Here is a 21,152-nt window from a genome sequence, read left to right as displayed (position 1 = left end):
TTTAAGAAAATGAGAGGTGAAACAACATTTGTTTACATGACAACATGCATATTCCAAGTCATGACATGAAAAACTTTAATGTACATTCTAAAATGTACACTGTAAAAAAAAATTTGTTCACTCAACTTAAATTTTTTAGTTATCTTTTTGCTTTGACTCAGTTAAGTTTTATTTACTTAATATACTGAGTATTTTCAACTTAAAAAGTTTAGTTGACATAGTTAAAATAGTTGACCCAACAACTTATTTCAAGTAACCTGGACTTGTAAAGTTTAGTTGAAATATGACAACTTACATTTTCAAGTTATCTGTACTAAAACTTGTTCATTGAACTCAATTTGGCATATTTTCTCAACTTGCAATAGCACATTCAACCAAATAAATAACAGATTTTTCCATACAAACGATTTTATTGTCCCTTACAAATCAATATATGTTAAGGGCAAACTCATTTAACATATTCAAAGGATTACCATGAATTTTTTCTTTGTTACAACTTTTTAACTGTAAAATACAGCTAATAGGTAAAACTTCTCTTAGTAGACATGCAAAACAATTCGGAATATTTGTAAATGCAAACTAAAAACTATATAGAATATACAAATTACAGAAATAATTACAGAAAAACATTTCATTTAAAAATAAAAACAATAATTAATCGGTCAATTACAATGATATTACAATTTCATAAAGCTAAAAGGTGAACATTTAAAAAAGAAATGCATGGAAAGTGTATTCATGTGAAAAAACAAAAAACAAAGTGTCAGTTCACATAAAAATGTTAATACCATTGTTAATTGCTCACCCTCATGCCATCCAATACCTGTTAAGACTTGCCTTTGTTGGAAGACAAATGAAGATATTTTTAATAAAATCTGTGAGCTTTCTGTCCCTCCTGTGACAGCCTACACAACTAGCACTTTCAAGGTCCAGAAAATTCATCTTTAAAGTAATCCAAGTGATTTCAGTGGTTTAACCTCAGTTTTTTTTAATCATTGCAAGGGTTTCATACCATTTTATTTATTAAATAGTTTTCTCCATCGCATGTTTACAAGAGCATGTCAGCACATGCTTCTTGTGTGGATGTGAAAGCAGACACCGTAATCATGCATTTAAACAAATATATAAACCACTGAAGTCACTTTGATTACTTTTAAGAATGTCTTTTTACTTCCTTTCTGGACCTTGAAAGTGCTAGTTCCCTAGGCTGTCAAAGGAGGGACAGAAAGCTCACAGATTTCATTAAAAATATCTTCATTTTTGTTTCAAAGACAAACAAAGGTCTTTTAGGTTTGGAGTTGTTGAGGTTGTCATTTAGTTGAGGTTGAGTATCTAACAAAAGAATTTTCATTTTGGGTAAACTAACACTAAGATTTTTCACATTAATAATACCCCTTTAACTGTGAAATATCTTTTAAAACACATGAAATCTTGTTGAAAATGGATGTCAGGCCATTGATGCAGAGAACTTGTAAAAAAACTTGAAAAAAACAAACAAACACTAAAATACACAACAAACACAGGCCTTTGGTAGAAATACACAACACCTTACCTCAACAACATCTTTAATTCAACAATGTATTTTTAAGAGAGTGCACTCTTGCACTGCAGGTATCAGCTCCAATGTTCATCAGCAGCCTCTGAATCACCTCAAAAGTGTATCTGAGGTTTTTTGGGTAATTTATGTTGAGAGCATAAAGCAATCCCATCATGTTTACATACGCATTTGGTATGTCACCAAGTCCTCGCAGAACAACTGCTTCCTCGATTACAAGGGCCACATCATTAGAGTTGCATGGAATGGGGTCTGTCACATCTTCCACCACTGCGATGATTCCAAGAGTCATGCCCCGGATCATATCTTCTTCGGAATCTGTGTGCTGTATTAAATGACAAACTTCAAAATGTGCTTTCACACATACAACACTGAAGCTCAAAGACTTAAACACAACATGAGTATTATTGTAAAGTGCTACCAACATGTCTTTCATGACAAGTGGTGCTCGAATACCCATATAAATCACTTTGAGAATATCTCTCAATCATTAACTTTATTTGGACAGTAATTGTTTTTCATGGGGATGTAAGGAAATTTCAACATTTCAACAAGGGCTAGTATGTGATGTTTTTTTTTTTTTTTGTTATTGTTTTTTTTTTTCCAGAACTTGCTCCTTCACTGTGAATAAATCATCATCCAAATACAAGGGTATTTGCATCCATGTCCATGCAAATTCATTTTTAAGATGTCCCCAAGGGAAACAATTACAGTCTGAAGAGTGCTATTGCTGATATTACATTGCCCTATACCCTAGCCTCTGCTATATTTAATCTTATACATACTCCATCCACATAGTTAGAAATAATACATTAATTTCAACTACTCAACTGCCTCCTTACTTTCCACATACCTCACAGATCTTTATGAATTGTGATGGATTCTCACGCATGAACCATGGCAGCCCCAGCAGTACTGCAACCCTCTTTCGTTGATTTGATGCCTTCCCCCAAAGAAAAAAAAAAAAGTGTTTACTGATACTGTTATTAGAAGTTTATTTACTGTTGCATTGAAGCCGGTTTCACTTTTTACTTTAGTTTTTTTCTTTCATCTTCGGAACACAAATTAAGATATTTTTGTTGAAATCCAATAACTTTCTGACCCTGCATAGACAGCAAGAGAACTACTATGTTCAAGGCCCAGAAAGTTAGAAAGGACATTGTTAAATTAGTCCATGTGACACTAGTGGTTCAAGCATAATGCTTTGAAGCTACAATAACACTTTTTATGCAAAAAAAACAAACAAACACTTTATTCAACAATTTTTGCTCTTCCATGCCAGTCCTTGACGTGTGGTCACGAGTGCCACGACGCATGCGTGTGCATTCATCTGCTTGTAAACATCTGGGTCCTACGTCAAAATGTCATTTTGTTTTATTTGCACACCAAAAGTATTCTCGTAGTTTCATTAAGCTTAGGTTGAACCACTGATGCCACACAGACTATTTTATAGATGCCCTTACTACCTTTCTGAGCCTTGAACGTGGTAATTACATTGCTGTCTATGCAGGGTCAGAATGGTCATGGATTTCATCACAAACATCTTAATTTGTGTTCCGAAGAAGAATGAAGGTCTTGGGGTTTGGAACGACATGAGGGTGAGTAATTAATGACAGAATTTACATTTTTGGATGAACTAACCCTTTAAACTGAGATAATTAGGTCAAATACTATACACTGTGAATAAATGGAGGCATTTTGCATATTCATAGATCTGTACACTAAATGAAGCAAGGGTATAAAAAGTTACAATCAAGCTAAAATATTTTAAGGCCTGAAGAAATTGATTTCACCGGGGGAAAAAAACTTTTAAATATGTCATTTTGATTATCAAAGATAAAACTATTTTAAGGGATAAAATTGACTAGAAGGTCAAGAAGAAGTCATTTTAATTGATTTTAAATACTTCTGCATTAACAAATGACATATCACCTTTTTCTTCAATATTTTGCAGCACTAATAGTACATAGTAAAAGCTATGCAGGACAAGAGAAATTGCAATAAAGGAAATGCTCATAATGTTTATGAAAAAAGTACAGTAGAAATATATGTACTTACATTTTTATCTAGGCTGTCCATTATGGTCTTCATTTCTGCAATCTCAGCACAGCGCTTTGAACGGTACAGGCACAGCAGTTTTGGTAGATGCTGGTCAAGACCCTCATAAAAAGACTTGCTCAAGTCCAGCGACATTAGCCTGTTGAATTCTGCACTGATCTAAAGTAATAACATTAAATGACACAAACATAACAGCAACATGTTAAACAACACTGCAAAAAAGTATCTACATGTTCATCTAAACACCATTTTCAGCAGCGTGGGACTTTACCTGTCTTTCACAAAAAATAGCCGGCCACCTCTTTTTCATTTCAGATACTGGAGGCTCATTTTCAACTATCTCCTGTCTCCGGAGAGAATATGTGCTGCTCATGGCTGCATTCACAAAACTCATGTCTGGACTCTTCTTTTTCATCTCCTGGCACATCAGTTCCTTTTCGTGTTCCAGTGTTTTCTGGTCTTTTCCTGAAGGGTGATCTGGGAGAAAGTTTGTCTCAGACCTTTTTGGCTTCTTCACTTTGTTTCGCTGTCCTTGGAGTCCTGCTAGGCCTCTCTTTGCAGAATTCACTTTGAGTTCTTTACAACCTGCATCTCTTAGCTTTGACCTGTAATTTCCCATCTTCCATGTCAAACTTAATTTCCAACCATAAAACCCAGCTGCAGATCCCCTTTCTTTCAGACAAGGGTGTTTTTCAACAAGTGCAATAGCCACACTTTTGATTTCCTCTTTGTCTGGGTAAGCTTTGTAAGCAAACACTGCTTCAGCAAGTTTATCCAGTATTTCTGTCTGCATGTCTCGAGACATTGTCAGAAGAGTTCCATCTGTACTGTAAGCCTCATTACCATGCTTTAGTCTCAGCTCAACATCATATGAGAAGGTGGGGATAGTAAAGACAGCAGGCCATGGATGTGAACGACTCTGTTTTATCTCTGAGACACAGCTGCTGACTTGGGTCGATGTTGATGGAGAATGTGATACAGGCAATACTGGAGTATCCAAACTTGAGTCTGAAAATGTATCAGAGGGACTGAACAGGATTTTCAGCGTCGCTTTGTCCTTGGGCAGATCAGTTACAGAAGTAAGGTTGCAAAAATCGTGAAAATCATTATCCTCATACTGAAGATCAAAACTGTCTCTTAGCTGCAGTTTGCTTCTCAGCACCTCTTTGAGACCATGGACTGTGTCAGGGACAGTGTCAAGTGTAATTTTTTGAATGTCCCGTTCAGAGATGATCACTCGAAGAAGCATTCTGAAGTTGGAGTGGAACCTTTAAGACCTGCAAAGAAGTAATTTGGAGAAAAGGCACCATACAGTGTTAATAAAGTAGTACATAAATAATTTGTACTTAGTAGAAGTGCTAACAAGCATAAACCGGTTAAGCCTACATAAGTGGAAGCAGTAATGTATTCGCTACATTCAAAATTTCTACATCTGAAGTCATATTATGGCTATTTTCATTTTTGGATGAACTAACCCTTTAGGCACACAGAAAGAAGCAGGTCTATTAGGCTGCTATCACAATTTTGACATGAATTTCTCTGTATTTGGCCATATAATATAAATTCAATATATTGGACAGCCCTAACTCCTATCAAACCAAATTATTCAATATAAAAGGCATGTACAGCCATACTTTACCCTAATAAAGGTTGGTCTTTGGCACCACCATCAATTTGCCTGCTCGCATGTATGGGTAGAAGGGGTGGTGTCCATTCAATTCATGTGGTTCCACGACCTTTAGTTCAGGATCAAGTCTTTTTTCTAGTTCATAACACCTTAAGTGCTCAATGAACCATGCAATGTAAGGTTCAATGATGAATGACACTCTGTTGGACACTATCAAAATCTTAACCAACTTGGCGAAGTCAGGCAGTCCACTTGTGTGTCCCACAGACAAGAACGTTCCTTCTGCATACTTGGTCCCATGGAGAGATGCATGACTTGCAAGAGATACCGTGGTGATATTTGCAAATTTGTCCTCTATAGCCTGCTTCATAGAGTGCTCCAGAGTCTCCACAGAAACAAAAGCAACATGCCCAACTTCCAAGTCAGGTTTAAAAAGACTGGGTAGGTCTAGACAATAAGCTAATGTAAGCTGATGCTTTGTCGCAAGAGTGAGTAAGATATTTTTAAAATTCCGAACATCATGAATCACTCTTTTAAAACAGCTGTGCTTGGCTTCAAAGCGAATGGTCCAGAAATCTACTAGTGGTCCAAATCTACGAATAAGTTCAGGGTAATGTTCGAGAAAATGATGTTTCGGCAAAAGACTGAAGTCAGGAAATACTTCTTTTAACAAGCACCTATGAGATGAGATTTTAAACTCCAAGTAGTGCAATGTCTCTTCTGAAAAATGTCCACATGTCAGAAGTTCAACAATGTCTTTTAGTTCCAAAACAATTTGCCATGTTTTGTCATTCTCTGGTACTTTGTCACCAATCATCAATGGCAAGAATCGCAATAAAGTCCAGTTTTCATGACAGTTACCCCCTATAGTGCGTTTCGTTGCAAAAGATTTTGGAATTTGTTGAGGTCTGTTAATTTTATCTGAATATTTAAAAGGAAAGGACTGAATAATTGAGTTAAGATCATCAAAAGTAAAATAATGTTTGGAAATGAAAGATTTAAGGCATAAACTCAGTTCCTTTGGTACTACCCCTTCCAGTACATCATGCATGAAATCTGGGGGGAATCCTTGTATTGTGTGAAAATGAGAAAGTCTATTAAGTACACAGTCTCTTTTTACACCGTCCACAGAAACCAAATTTGTCCCCTTTAATTCCAGAAGGATGTTTTCATGAGCTTCAGTTGTTCTGAGTGGAAACAAACCATCGCTTACTTTATGAATGTTAATTTCTGAGCGGCTGGCCAAACAAAATCTACAAAATTTATCCACATTGAAGTTTTCCTGAAAGCCACCAAGTGAGTGCGCACCCAAATTGTCCGCAGACACATACAGTACAGTACCTCTAATATTTTCTCCCAGTTTTTGAACATATATTCCTTGATTTTCTAGAACTTCGATGTCTTTTAGCAATGGCTCAAGAATCGCACTGTAGCCATATTTTTTCACATCACTGCTGTAGGAAAGGCATGCCAGGTATATTGACTGGACAGATGACCTATACCGAATTGGTAAATTTGAAAGCACCCAATAAACTGCACAGATCTTATGTTTCTTTCTGGATGTTCCTAATGGATTACATACTTCAAAATCATCTATATACAATCCCAAAGCTATACTTAGATCTTCTGAAGAAAGCAGCTGATTCTCTTTACAATATAGGCTGTCTCTGTATGACTTAAACTGGGCCCACTCTGGAAAATATTCCCTGTCTTCTGTCTGCAAAAGTTTATCTAGAACATCATTACGGTTTAAAAGAACTGACAATGTTTGCAAAATAGGAATATAAACACACTTTCTTGAAGTTGACGCATCTAGAACATATTCAACAGGCTGAATCACTTTAAAGTGTTCCTTGTAAAAAATTGTCCGTTTGTATTCTGTGCTTAAAGGGCCACTCTTTGTCAGAGAACTGAATGGATTTGCTTTCACAATTATCTCTTTTATGGCACTGATAACTGTATCACTTAATGCACAGTTGTGCTTGCTCAAAACATCTTCAATTATTTTTGGTGCAAACTCTTCTGAAACTGCAAAAATGCTGGCAAGTTCATTTACAATTTCCTGGGTTGCTGCTTTGGAAACATGAAGAACTGTTTGCAACCGAAGAAAGAATGATGCTAGTTTTCGATGTAGTAAATCTTGCACATTTTCTTCACACGGTAAAGATAACGAAGATGCTGGGAGGTCCGGATCATCAAAATTTGTCGAATCTTCTTCAAAGGCAGTGTTTTCAGAGTCTGAGTCTGGAAGATCTGGAGTGCAAGCTTGATAAATGTCTGTACGAAAATGTTTTACTCCACACTGCTGATGTTTTTTACTCTTATGAGCATGAAATGTACTATATACTCTAGACTGAAAGCTGCAGTTTTGAAAAGGACATTTCACACTCTCTCTGTTCTGGAGATGAGTCTTTAAGTGTGTGAAATATTGAGTAATGCCACAGGTCTCTGAGAAAGCACAAAGATCACAGTTCAACGTAAAGGCTGCAGCAGCAAGCCGGACAGATTGTTTATGGTCCCTGGCCAAATGTTTTCTTAGAGCAAACTCAGTTCTAAATGAACACACACAGTCTTTATAGATGCAGGGAAGCGGATAGTTACTTGCGTGATGGCAGTGCTTAAGCTTGTAGTGCCTTATGACAATGAGTTGATTGGTTGTCGTGAAACAGCAGAACTTGCAGCTCCACTTCATTGGTCAAGGGCAAATGCCCCACACTGCTTGCAGAACTGCCTGAAGTAATTCTATGAAGAAAAGAAAAATGAAGTCAACCAACATTTAATAAACAGATTACACAATCAAGATCAGGACAAGAGTAATAGTTTCTCCCTTAATTTCTTGATATTTATTCACATGTATTTGTCAAATCAAAATTGTAAGGTAACACAAAGCTGTTTTATTTCCTCTAAACAATCATACTAAACTACATTTGAGTGTGCGAAATGTTCGATTTTTAAAGTTACTCAGTGTGTTAGGTTGGTGGCTGTCTAAGACACTTGCAGTAAGCTAGATCTACATTAGAATTTATAAATAAAAGCTGGATAACTGGTGTTGCTAAATGGCATGCAATTCATTTTTGAATATATTGTATAGGCTAGTCGAGAAAATGTTGTATTACTGTTACTTTAACTGTTTGCTAAACTTTACTGTCTTTGGTACTATACTTTACTATCCATCCTAAAAAGTAGGGGTGGACAATATGACCATAACCTTATTTCAGGGTCAGAGACATTTTAATAAACGCATATCAAGAGAATTGGTGAGAAACTACAATTTAGATCATGTTAACTGTAATAAGATGGTTGACAGGCCAGTTTAAACGGTGACAAGATGGACCTATCTAAGCAACAGAGCTGTCCATTAAAGATGCAGTTATGATGTACAGCCCAAAGCTTGACTACTCTTCTGCTACACACGCAGAAGCTTTCATAATAGAGTAACGTCACAAGCTTTTAGAGCACAGTATAATTTGGCGATTTGTATAGACACAGCTTGAATATTCAGCATTTCACAATAGTTTTTGAGAAAATCGATTTGCTATAGTTACAATCTCCCACAATAAACTAAACATAACTGAGTGATCACAGTCTTAAACGACTTCGACATGTAGGTAGAAAAACTAGACAGCTGTACAACAACTTTTCAGTTATGGAGCATCCAACTCGAACACCGGAGGATTCTGATAATCCTGCCGCACCACTCACACAGTTTTACATTATATTACATTATATCTGTCAGCTCGTTGTTATCGTACGTACTCACGCGTCGACGCTGCTTTGCCTGTATGGTGATTAAACTCGCTGATTTTGGCGCAAATAACTTGAACACGAGAGTGAACATGAAAGCGCATTTTTTTTCACGCCACGAATTTCAGTCTCTCTCTCTCTCTCTCTCTCTCTCTCTCTCTCTCTCTCTCTCTCTCACAAAAAAAAAAAAAAACTGAATTCGGTGCAGATATTTCAAAATTACTTTGTCTATTGAAATAAATGATATTTTAAATATGGGAGGATCGAAATATCCTCCATATGAAATTATTCTAACGTTAGCCACCACCGCCTTTTGGCAAATTAATGAAATAATGTAGCCTACATTAAATAAATAAAAAAAAAAGAAGTAATAGTTGGCTAGTTTTATAGATTTTTAGCTTTAGTTTGCTGACTATCAAGCTAGGCTACATAACTGGCCAAACTGGATTAGCAACGGTCCAATGTGATCAAGAAACGTTGATAATGTAAACAATTCATGGATGACTACTTAATATATGTAATTTTACAAGTCATTACACAAAAATGAACGAATATTTACTTACCAGATTTGATGATGATGGAAGAATTAAATCAATCTGCCGATAAACTCTCCAGCACGCATTGGCGATGAACGAGACCTGTTTCGCGCTTCACGTGATCTCGCGATAAATAATGAGAACTTATAACTTAATGGTTCAGCATATGTTTTTAAGTTGAGGCGACACATACTCTGGTTAAGTCAACTTACAGACTAGTTGAGACAGTTAAAACTTAACATGTTAAGTTGAATTAACAATTTCAGAAACTACAAGTTGTATCAACTTACAAAATTACATTGAAAAAACTAAAAGGCGGAATCATTTTTTAGAGTGTAGTGAAAGGCACAAAAGAACCTAAAGTTCCTTAAAAAAAGAGCAGTGGGCAGCCATTTATGCTGCGGCGCCCGGGGAGCAGTTGGGGGTTCGGTGGCTTGCTCAAGGACACCTCAGTCATGGGGTTGAGGGTGGAGAGAGCACTGTACATTCACTCCCCCACACCTACAGTTACTGTCGCTGTAGCGAGCACATGGTGGGAGCAGCTGATCTTCACAAGTTTTTGCAGAGCCTCAATGGTGTATTTCATGAGGTAGTGGATGTTCACTGCATACAGACCCATTAGGGGTCCAAATGCCTTGGGGACATGGGAGGTGTCAATGATGACAGGATGTCCAAATGAGACCAATGTTGGTTATTCCTTGGGAAGCACGTCACATTGCAGCTCCTCAGTTACAATCAGAATGCCCTCGTCAATTTCTTTCTCAACATCCTTAATGTCACCGGATGGCTGGGAAAACAAAAAATATTACATTACTTAATAAATTTATAACAAATTAACACACATTTGTACGTATGATAGTCAGTGGAAGAGAAAAAAAAAAGTGTTTATAACGTTTTAAATATGGATATTTTTCTTACAAAAAACGCATCAATTTGCTACAGGAAGCCTTTATTCACCCCCCAGAGCCATGTGAGGCACGTTTTATTGATGTATGGGTGCATTTTATTTGACTATTTTTGGACTGCTGAGAAAAAAAACACACCTGTCAACTTCCATTAAATAACTTGGAAGAGCCAGGACAATTTTTAATTCAACTCAGATCAGATTCGTCTGAAAGAAGAAAATCATATACACATAGGATGACTTGAGAATGAGTAAAACATGGCCTTATTTTCATTTTTTGGTGAACTAACCCTTTAAGCAAAGTTGCTAATGGCCAATATGCTAGCACTGAATATTTTTCAGGATTCAAAACAGTATTCAGCAAAATAATAAAGAATGGCGATGTCCATAAACAGGGTTTCTGTTGATTTTATGGAGATAAATTTAACACTTTATAATTAAGACTTTTTAAATACCAATTATAGAAAATTCAAGGAATAAAACTGAAGGGAAAATAATGTCTAATTATGTTTTCCAAATTTTTAAGCTGTTTTCCAATGCAAATATCTACATTTTCGTAAAGGGTTCACCCAAAAGAGAAAAAGAAAGAAAATTGTAATTTACTAAACCTTAAGTTGTTTTAAACCTGAATTAGTTTATTTCTGTTAGTCCCAGTCCCAGATCGTCTAACACAGTACACAACCCCACAACGTGTTACAACCCCAGATCACCCAGATTTCTTCTTCTTCTATTACCTGGACCACATCACTGCAGACTGATGGTGCTCAGTTTGGTCATCCACGAGCGTGATCCCAACAGTCATGTCCTTGATGAGTTCCTGCGCCGAGCCTGTGTGCTTACAAAAACAAAAGGAAGCATTAAAATGTGCCTTACAATTGTAAAGCTGATAGACTCCAATAAATGTACATTTATAAAGTAAATACATTTACTTACAACTTTGTCCAAGCTCTACAATGTGAATGTCATCTCCATTATGTCTGCAAAGCATTTTGATGGATTAAACTGCAAAAGGAATTGCTTCGGTCCATCCACAGGATTACTGAATTCTGCACTGATCTTCAGTCATTCCAAAATATCATAAACATGAAAAATAAAGAAAAACACGTTAAAACACTGAAAAATAATAAACATAAATATATAAATAAATCTTCACAGAGAAAGTCAAATGTATTGACAAGTTTGTTTTTAATACCAAAGACAAAATTTACCATCCAGACGATGCTTTTAAATGACACAACACAGAATTATAACACAATAAAAAGAAATGTAACACATTTGTGTCGATCGTTATTGTATGGCTATTTATACAAGATATATGCTATTATTACTTTTATTTTAAAATATATAGTTTTAAACGTATGCAATTTACTTATGACCGTATATTCACCATAGACTGTATAAAAACAGATAACATTATTCACGCAGCATTACAGTGAGTTCTGGTGAGGCACTTGAATGAATAACGTCACTTCAGAAAACTGAGAGAAGAGTTTGTATACCTTCAGAACTTCATTTGAACCGTAGACTGTAAAAAAATCATCAGAACCAGCGATATCAAATGTAACGTTAAGTTAAGCGCTCCAGAAGAACTCTGAGGGAAGTGCTCATTCGTTTCCCTTATAACATGCAGAAAAGAGACAGTTCAAGTAGTAGTCTTCTTTTTCCCCCAAATTTTTCATCGATGTATATTCTGACGGATGTCTTTACGCTGTCAGGTTTAGAGCGGTTCCTTTTTTTTTTTAATTCCCGCTGTTCTTAATCCATACAGTGATCCGTTGCGCTCTCGCGCTCTGTTTGAATGGTCTCTAACGCAGCTCTGGGCTCAATTAATACATACAAACTGTATTTTTATCGTTCTCCACATAAGTTCAGCTCCGCTGTCCAGCATGGGAGAATATCTGTTTTAATATTTATAAGGAAAGTACTGTGGAACCGCCTGTATTTTGAGGCTTCAGAGTGCCGCGAAACGAACATTTGCATACAGTACATAAAAAAATACGACTCTTTAAACCATACTTACTCTTCTGAGACAACAAATGTTATTGTACACATTAAGCCAATAAATACGAATATTTTACTTACCAAAGTTGTATTCTGTTAAAATGTCCAAACTTTGTGGAGAAGCTTACTGGTATGGCCGATGACCATATTCTGTCTGCAACAGCCTTCACAAGAATGACGAGATCTCGCGATAAGTGATGTTGAGAACGTGATATTGCTATTTAATTGAGTCAACACATTTTTTTTAATTTAGAGGACAAATAATCTAGTTGAGTCAACTTTCAAACTAGTTGAGACACTGAAAACTTAAAATTTTTTGTTGAATGAACAAATTCAGTAACTGCAAGTTGTGTCAACATAAAAAAATTCATTGAAACAACTAAACTGCTAAATAATTTTTTACTGTGTGCTTGATTAAACCACAGGTACAGGTCGCTCCTGGGTGGCAAGCTAGTATGGATGAGTGACCCCAAACAAATGCAAACCGATCGACCATGTCTTTTAGCACATCATTGACGAGTGCCTGGAAGACTGCCGGGGAGTTAGAAAGTCCAAAGGGCATGACCAAACACTCAAATTTCCCCGTGGGGGTGTTTGAGGCGGTCTTCCATTCGTCCCCCTCCCTTATCGGAACTAGGTGATAAGCATTGCGAAGGTCCAACTTCGTAAAAGATGGTCGCCCCCTGCAAGAGCTCGAAGGCCGATGACATCAACGGCAAAGGATAACAATTCTTGACCATGATGTCATTCAAGCCCCGATAATCTATACAGGGACGGAGCGATCCATCCTTCTTCCCAACGAAGAAGAACCCCACCCCAGCCGGAGAGGAAGAGGGCCGGATGATGCCAGCTGCCTGAGAATCATTGATGTACTTCTATATGGCCTCCATCTCAGGCCCGGAAAGAGAGTAAAGGCACCCCCTAGGTGGAGAAGTGCCAGGCAACAGATCTATCGCACAATCGTGTGGGCGGTGCGGAGGAAGAGATGAAGCTCGGGACTTACTGAAAACCACTCTCAAGTCATGGTAAGCCTCCGGTACATTCGCCAGGCTCACCAGCTCCTCCTGTAACACAGAACGAGACATAACAGGAGAAAATGCAGGACCCAAACATTGAGATAAACAAAAAGAGCTCCATGCCAAAACAGAATTAAGAATCCAGTCAATGTGTGGGTTATGTTTGACCAACCATGTGTGTCCTAACATTAATGGAGCGAAGGGAGAATGAATGAGGAGAAAACTAATTTCTACAGAATGATTACCCGAGAGGGTGAGAGTTATAAACCTGGTGGAGTGTGTAATTCTAGTGAGATGGGTGCCGCACAGAGTCCTGGCTGAAATGGGCTCGGACAGTGGAACAGATGAAACACCTAATCGGGCAGCCAGCTCATTGTCCATAAAATTACCCTCAGCTCCAGAATCAATTAAAGTTGACACCTGATGAATAGTCTTATTAAATTGTAATGAAGCCTGGAGGACGGAATGACCACCAGAGGGCAGCAATGTATTAGTGAAGCTCACCGTATGACCCTCCTTGGATGAAAAATGCCTCCCCTTCACTGGACACGAGGCCGGCACATGCCCCGCCCCCCCACAGTAAAGACACAGACTGTGAGTGAGGCGATAGCGCCTCTCGGTGATCGTCAGCCGGGCTCTCCTGATCTGCATGGGCTCCTCCTTAGGCATGACGAGACACTGAGAAGTAGCATCACCAGCCGCTCCAGCAACCAGGTCAGAGAAGAGCTCGCGTGAGACCATGCCCCTCAAATGCCGGGACCGGAGAGCTATCCAGTTGTCAACAGGGATGGCGAGTGATTAAACCGTCGAGGCTGGGAGGCAGTTCAAGAGAATATATCTCGTCCTTGATGTAGTCAGCCAACCCATGAAGAAAGTGATCCCACTGCACTTTAGCATTCCATCCGCATGACGTGGCGAGAGTTCGGAACTCAATGGAGTTAACCGACACAGACCAACCTCCCTGTTGCAGCAAAAATAACGCCCGCGCCGCCTCTGTCCCAAGCGCAGAGCGATCGAACACCTTGCGGAGCTCCTCCGAAAACTCCTTAAATGAGCTGCAACACTGATGTTTATTGTCCCATATGGCCGTTCCCCACTTTCTCGCTTGTCCCATTAAAAGCGTGATGGTGAATGCTACCTTAGATTGCTCCGTGGGAAAACAGGAGGGCTGGAGTGAAAAAGTTAGTGAACATTGTTACAGAAATGAACTGCATGAGTTGGGCTCACTGGAGTAAGGAGGAGGTGGATTAAGACGAGGCCGTACCCAGCAGCGTGCCTTGGTGTCTGAGGATTTGGAGGACATCGATCTCCTCTGCTGAGTCCATATTGGTCAGTAGATTCTGTCAAGAATGTGAAGAGAGAGGACTCAAACGCAGTGCAACAGTTTATTAGATGTAACAGTAAATCCAAAAATAATCCAACGTGTGGTGACACACACACACGAGCCGAAAACTGGTGTAACAACTCCAGAGCCATCCGTACAGTCACCTGTGGACACAGGCTGTGGAATAAACCATTGAATCACCACATTTCAAGAAGAATCTAAAGAGTCATCTTTTAGCCAGCTGTGGATTGTAAAATTAATTAAGGACACACATGACGCCAGCTTGTTTTGACAGTTCCTGTCCCGCTCTGTGTGATCAACTCAGGGGATAAAACAGTGATAGACTTAAGCCAATCAGGAGGATAGAGAACTTCCTTTTTGTTTTGGAAGCATGTCAGCCACAAATGGTCAGTTGTCCCCTTTTGACCAGCTTCACTCAAATCCATGTAAGAGACACAGGAAAAAAAGAGTAATTTACAGGACACTCTCTAGGCCTGCAAACACAAAGGATCTAAGGAACAGTGATAACCTTTAACTCAAGCAACTAGGATTGTAACGTTATGATTTTCACGGTTTGATAATCGTCTCAGAAAATATCATGGTTTTCACGGTATATATTAAACAATAATTCTTATCAGTGACGAATTACATAAATATTAGTTTTAAAAAAGTTTGCTGCTAAACTAGGGGTGTAACGGTACGTGTATTCGTAACGGACCGCTTCGGTACAGGGCTTTCGGTACGGTGCACATGTGTACCGAATGACCGAATGCAACATTTTGTATGCGGAACATTGGAACATTTTCGTGTTTCCAAACGAACATATTAAGTGGTGGAAGTCTCCGCGTTCAGCGCAAATCCCGCCCTGCAGCTGATTCTAAGGCCGGTGACACACTGGCTGCGTGGCGTGAGCGTGGTGTTTCTGCTGCGTGTCAGTAGCATGATGGCTGCTTCGCATTTTCTGTGTCTTTACACACCAGAATCGTGCCTGACGCAGCGCTGGCGTGCTGCTGCTACTGTAGGTGACATAATAGAGGGAGACCACCGACAGACCAGAATCTTGTGTTCACGACAACAATATCTATACTTCATGTTGAGCATAAATATAAAGCCTACTAATAAAGGACACTGTCAACAGCATTGGCTGCAATATAGACTATGTTTGACAGGTGCAATATACCAGTGTGTCACCGGCTTAAGGTTTTCAAAAGGCATCACGCGAGTGTGAACATCACTACAACTAGGAAAAAAACGATTGTAATTCAAACGCAGCTCCTGACGGCATTTAAACAGACCTTTGCTCTTAATTCTGATCGGTCCAACGCTATAAGGAAATCTGAGCAGGTCTAAAAACTGAAACGGTTGATGCTGCATTTTACACTTTGGAAAAGTTATATATATATACAAGCTTACAAGCTGGGATTGGTAATGCTGCACTGTAATCATAGTTATTTATTTATATTTTTCATTATATTTTATTATATGATATTGGTGTGAGACTGAGAGTATTTTATTTAGTGGAGAACTTTGCAGCAGTATTTTATTTCTTATTCTTTTTTTTATTTTATATATATTTTATTAAAAAGTATTTTAAAAAAGTGTAAACAAATTGTTAAAAAAAGTTTATAGTAATAAACAACCTGCAGTTTAATGTTTGCAATTTTTTCCCTTACTGTACCGAAAATGAACCGAACCGTGACTTTAAAACCGAGGTACGTACCGAACCGTGATTTTTGCGTACCGTTACACCCCTATGCTAAATTGCTTTTAGATCTTTGTTTCATTTGTTTCTGTGAAGTACTGAAATATAATTACAAGCACTTCATACGTTTCAAAGGCTTTTATCGACAATTACATGACATTTATGCAAAGAGTCAGTATTTCCAGTGTTGGCCCTTCTTTTTCAGGACCTCTGCAATTCGACTGGGCATTCTCTCAATCAACTTCTGGGCCAAATCCTGACTGATAGCAACCCATTCTTTCATAATCACTTCTTGGAGTTTGTCAGAATTAGTGGGTTTTTGTTTGTCCACCCGCCTCTTGAGGATTGACCACAAGTTCTCAATGGGATTAAGATCTGGAGAGTTTCTAGGCCATGGACCCAAAATTCCAACATATTCTTGTCCCCGAGCCACTTAGTTATCACTTTTGCCTTATGGCACGGTGCTCCATCGTGCTCGAAAATGCATTGTTCTTCACCAAACTGTTGTTGGATTGTTGGAAGAAATTGCTGTTGGAGGGTGTTCTGGTACCATTCTTTATTCATGGCTGTGTTTTTGGGCAGAATTGTGAGTGAGCCCACTCCCTTGGATGAGAAGCAACCCCACACATGAATGGTGTCAGGATGCTTTACTGTTGGCATGACACAGGAGTGATGGTAGCGTTCACCTTTTCTTCTCCGGACAAGCCTTTTTCCAGATGCCCCAAACAATCGGAAAGGGGCTTCATCTGAGAATATGACTTTGTCCCAGTCCTCAGCAGTCCATTCACTATACTTTCTGCAGAAGATCAATCTGTCCCTGATGGTTTTTTTTGAGAGAAGTGGCTTCTTTGCTGCCCTTCTTGACACCAGGCCATCTTCCAAAAGTCTTCGCCTCACTGTGCGTGCAGATGCGCTCACACCTGCCTGCTGCCATTCTTGAGCAAGCTCTGCACTGGTGGCACTCCGATCCCGCAGCTGAATCCTCTTTAGGAGACGATCCTGGCGCTTGCTGGACTTTCTTGGATGCCCTGAAGCCTTCTTTACAAGAATTGAGCCTCTTTCCTTGAAGTTCTTGATGATTCTAAAAATTGTTGATTTAGGTGCAATCTTAGTAGCCACAATATCCTTGCCTGTGAAGCCATATTTATGCAATGCAATGATGGCTGCACGCGTTTCTTTGCAGGTCACCATGGTTAACAATGGAAGAACAATGATTTCAAGCATCACCCTCCTTTTAACATGTCAAGTCTGCCATTCTAACCCAATCAGCCCGACATAATGATCTCCAGCCTTGTGCTCGTCAACATTCTCACCTGAGTTTGGGATTAAGTTCATTTTCATGGCAAAGAAGGACTATGCAATTAATCTGATCACTCTTCATAACATTCTGGAGTATATGCAAATTGCTATTATAAAAACTTAAGCAGCAACTTTTCCAATTTCCAATATTTATGTAATTCTCAAAACCTTTGGCCACGACTGTACAGAGCACAACAATGGAAAAAGGTGAGGACACAGACACACAGCACAGTCACAATGACAACACGAAATCTACTGACAACAAGGGACAGACACAGCAGGGAATATAAGGGAGAATGGGAACAAGCGACAGGTGAGGGCAATCAGCTCGTGATCTGCACAAACCAGTGCCAATGTATCAGCGCTGATTGCCCAGGTCAGGAGCTGCAGAAAATGACAGGACACAGACAACAGGGAAGCCAATGAAGCACCCTGAACCGTGACACATTAAACAAAATAAGACAACTTTTTTTGGTTCTGAATTATTAATGACTTTTTAATGACCATCTTAAAGCAATCTCAGTGCACAAATCGATACATTCACATTCTTGATGATCTTTGTTGCATGTCAGTTATTTTAACAATATTAAATGGCTTACATCAACCAGCCAAGATAAAATACTCACACACCCTATTACCATACCTAAATTATGCAACCTGATCAACTGCACTCATTGATAGAAAGAGGCAAATAGAACAGTTTGAATTTGTTGTTCTGTAAAAGTTACAAATGAGGCCCTAGATTGCTCCGTGGGAAAACAGGAGGGCTGGAGTGAAAAAGTTAGTGAACATTGTTACAGAAATGAACAATGCAGGATAAACTTGTTAAGATACAGCGCTACAGTCTAGCATTTGTTATAGAATTACTTGTAAAAGAGCTTTGCGAGCTTGTGTCCATCTATGAAACTTCATAGAACTTATCTGCAGTATTTCTAATTGTCCAGACCAATGAGCTCATCCTAAGGCTTAGTGATGCAACTTTCCACTAATGCCATCATTTATACAAGGCGTTCTCAGTCAATATTCAGTCACTGGTTTCATAAAAAAATATCCTGTAGACCCTGTAATGACCCAGAAATGTGTTTTATCTAATAGTATGAAAATGGCAGCAGGGCGTTTACAACTGCTAGACATCTAACCTGCAGATCTCAGAGGGAAAAGAGCTGTGTTTGTGCACTTTTATGAAGTCAGGGCCAGAGACAGTCAGAATGGCCGTGTCCAGGGCATATTTGCACGAGGATCTGTTTCAAAGTCAAGATAGAGAATGGGCCTGGGCCAGCGATCTTTCTCGTGAACAAGGAAGTAGTTAAAGCCTGAATCATTTCCATGGCTCCTTTTGCAAGCAGAGTTTGTACTTCAGACTGGAAAACGTGAGCATCCTTGTCCTGTAGAGAAGTTTGAATAATAACTATGATTCAAACTGGAATAAGTAACCTTGTTCTACGATTTGCAAAACCTAACTAGGTCCGATATTACATCGATAATTTGTTTGGGCCCGCACTGAGTTGGTTGGACGGGCCCAGCATGAACAATGCTTCCGTTGCCCGATCAAGCATTTAGCCGCCTGAGGGCGCTGTAGGACCTCTGTCGAACAGCCGAAAATAAACCATTGAATCACCACATTTCAAGAAGAATCTAAAGAGTCATATTTTAGCCAGCTGTGGATTGTAAAATTAATTAAGGACACACATGACGCCAGCTTGTTTCGACAGTTCCTGTCCCGCTTTGTGTGATCAACTCAGGGGATAAAACAGTGATAGACTTAAGCCAATCAGGAGGATAGAGAACTTCCTTTTTGTTTTGGAAGCATGTCAGCCACAAATGGTCAGTTGTCCCCTTTTGACCAGCTTCACTCAAATCCATGTAAGAGACACAGGAAAAAAAGAGTAATTTACAGGACACTCTCTAGGCCTGCAAACAAAAAGGATCTAAGGAACAGTGATAACCTTTAACTCAAGCAACTAGGATTGTAACGTTATGATTTTCACGGTTTGATAATCGTCTCAGAAAATATCATGGTTTTCACGGTATATATTAAACAATAATTCTTATCAGTGACGATGACTCTTAAAAGAACAAAAATGTTTGGAGCCTGGTTGAGTATGGTAGCACTCCCGTGTGGGCGGCGCCCTGATGACGGGGATGTCGCTTGGGAGGGGGAATGTGACGAGTCAGCTGCCTCCTCCCTGATTGTCACCGGCACCCCGTCCTAAATCGCCGCCCTTCACCAGGCTCCCGACTGGAGTGGGTGTGTGAGAGGAGGGGTGCTGGACGAGTCAGGGCTGGCGGCGTGTGATGGGGCACACCTGAAGGAAATGTAGCCTCATCACCGCCGCTGTTTAATAGCCCAACGCGCCTCTCCTCGGGAGACCGGTCTCTTCCCCGTGCATGCACACTGGTGTCCTCGTGGGTCCAGGAAGGGTGCGTTGAGGGACTCCCGCGCCACCAGAGACGTGAGCTGCCGGACCCGCGATCCGGACGGGAACCCGTTTACACGGCCGTCAGGCCAGGCCCTCCATCCCCTGCCAGCACCGTGGCCAACGAGAGTGATGCGGCTGCTAGAGGAAGCCGCCGCCCCTCGCGCCCCGGACCGAAGAGGGGAGCGTGTGTGGCCGCCGGACTCCACCCCTTACCTGGACCCTTCCTCCATGAACACTGCCCGACCTACACAAACCCCGCAGCACGACGAGGACACCAGATTCCCTGTTTATTTTGGACACTCTTCCCCTTTGGCCACTTTCATCCCCTGTCTTATTTGATTTTCTGTTAATAAAAGCCACTCCGAGGCCTGATGCCACGCCCACTGTGCCTGTCTTGTGCTCCTCCCATCACAATATATATATATATTTATATATATATATACTGACCTAAAGGATTATTAGGAACTTACTAATACTGTGTTTGACCCCCTTTAGCCTTCAGAACTGCCTTAATTCTGCGTGGCATTGATTCAACAAGGTGCTGAAAGCATTTTTTAGAAATGTTGGCCCATATTGATAGGATAGCATCTTGCAGTTGATGGCGATTTGTGGGATGCACATCCAGGTAGAGGTCTTCACGGGTCCAAAAATTTGTGCCCGAACCCGAAAGAGACCCGTAATGTACTACACCGAACCGACCCGGACCTGTCTAATATTTCAAAAGCTGGACCCGGACCCATGTAGATCCGAGAAATGCCTACCCGGACCCGACCCGGACCCGTATATTATTTGAAAGCTGGACCCGAACCCGTCGGGAAGACACAGACCCGACTGGACCCGATCGTCACATATTACACTTTAAATTGCTATTACAAGTCAATAAACATGTTGCGAGAAAAAAAAAACCTATATCTTAATTTAAGGAGCCATAGTCTGTGATGCATTATAATCACATTAAGGAGTACC

At 39.7% G+C, this 21,152-nt stretch overlaps 1 protein-coding gene across 1 annotated transcript; it reads right to left on the bottom strand.

Moving 5' to 3' along the window:
* Positions 1 to 1,314: 1,314 nt before the first annotated feature.
* On the bottom strand, positions 1,315 to 4,908 carry LOC132114119 (sterile alpha motif domain-containing protein 3-like). The gene is made up of 5 exons (XM_059522251.1): positions 3,885 to 4,908; positions 3,614 to 3,772; positions 2,409 to 2,498; positions 1,599 to 1,880; positions 1,315 to 1,332 (listed from the first exon to the last, which is right to left on the bottom strand). The coding sequence occupies exons 1-5, from the start codon at positions 4,860 to 4,862 to the stop codon at positions 1,315 to 1,317; spliced, it is 1,527 nt and encodes a 508-aa protein (XP_059378234.1). The 5' UTR covers positions 4,863 to 4,908.
* Between the last annotated feature and the right edge of the window lie 16,244 nt (positions 4,909 to 21,152).

Source organism: Carassius carassius, chromosome 33 (assembly GCF_963082965.1).
Source record: "Carassius carassius chromosome 33, fCarCar2.1, whole genome shotgun sequence".
Taxonomy (NCBI): domain Eukaryota; kingdom Metazoa; phylum Chordata; class Actinopteri; order Cypriniformes; family Cyprinidae; genus Carassius; species Carassius carassius.
This window is presented reverse-complemented; position numbering and strand designations above follow the sequence as displayed.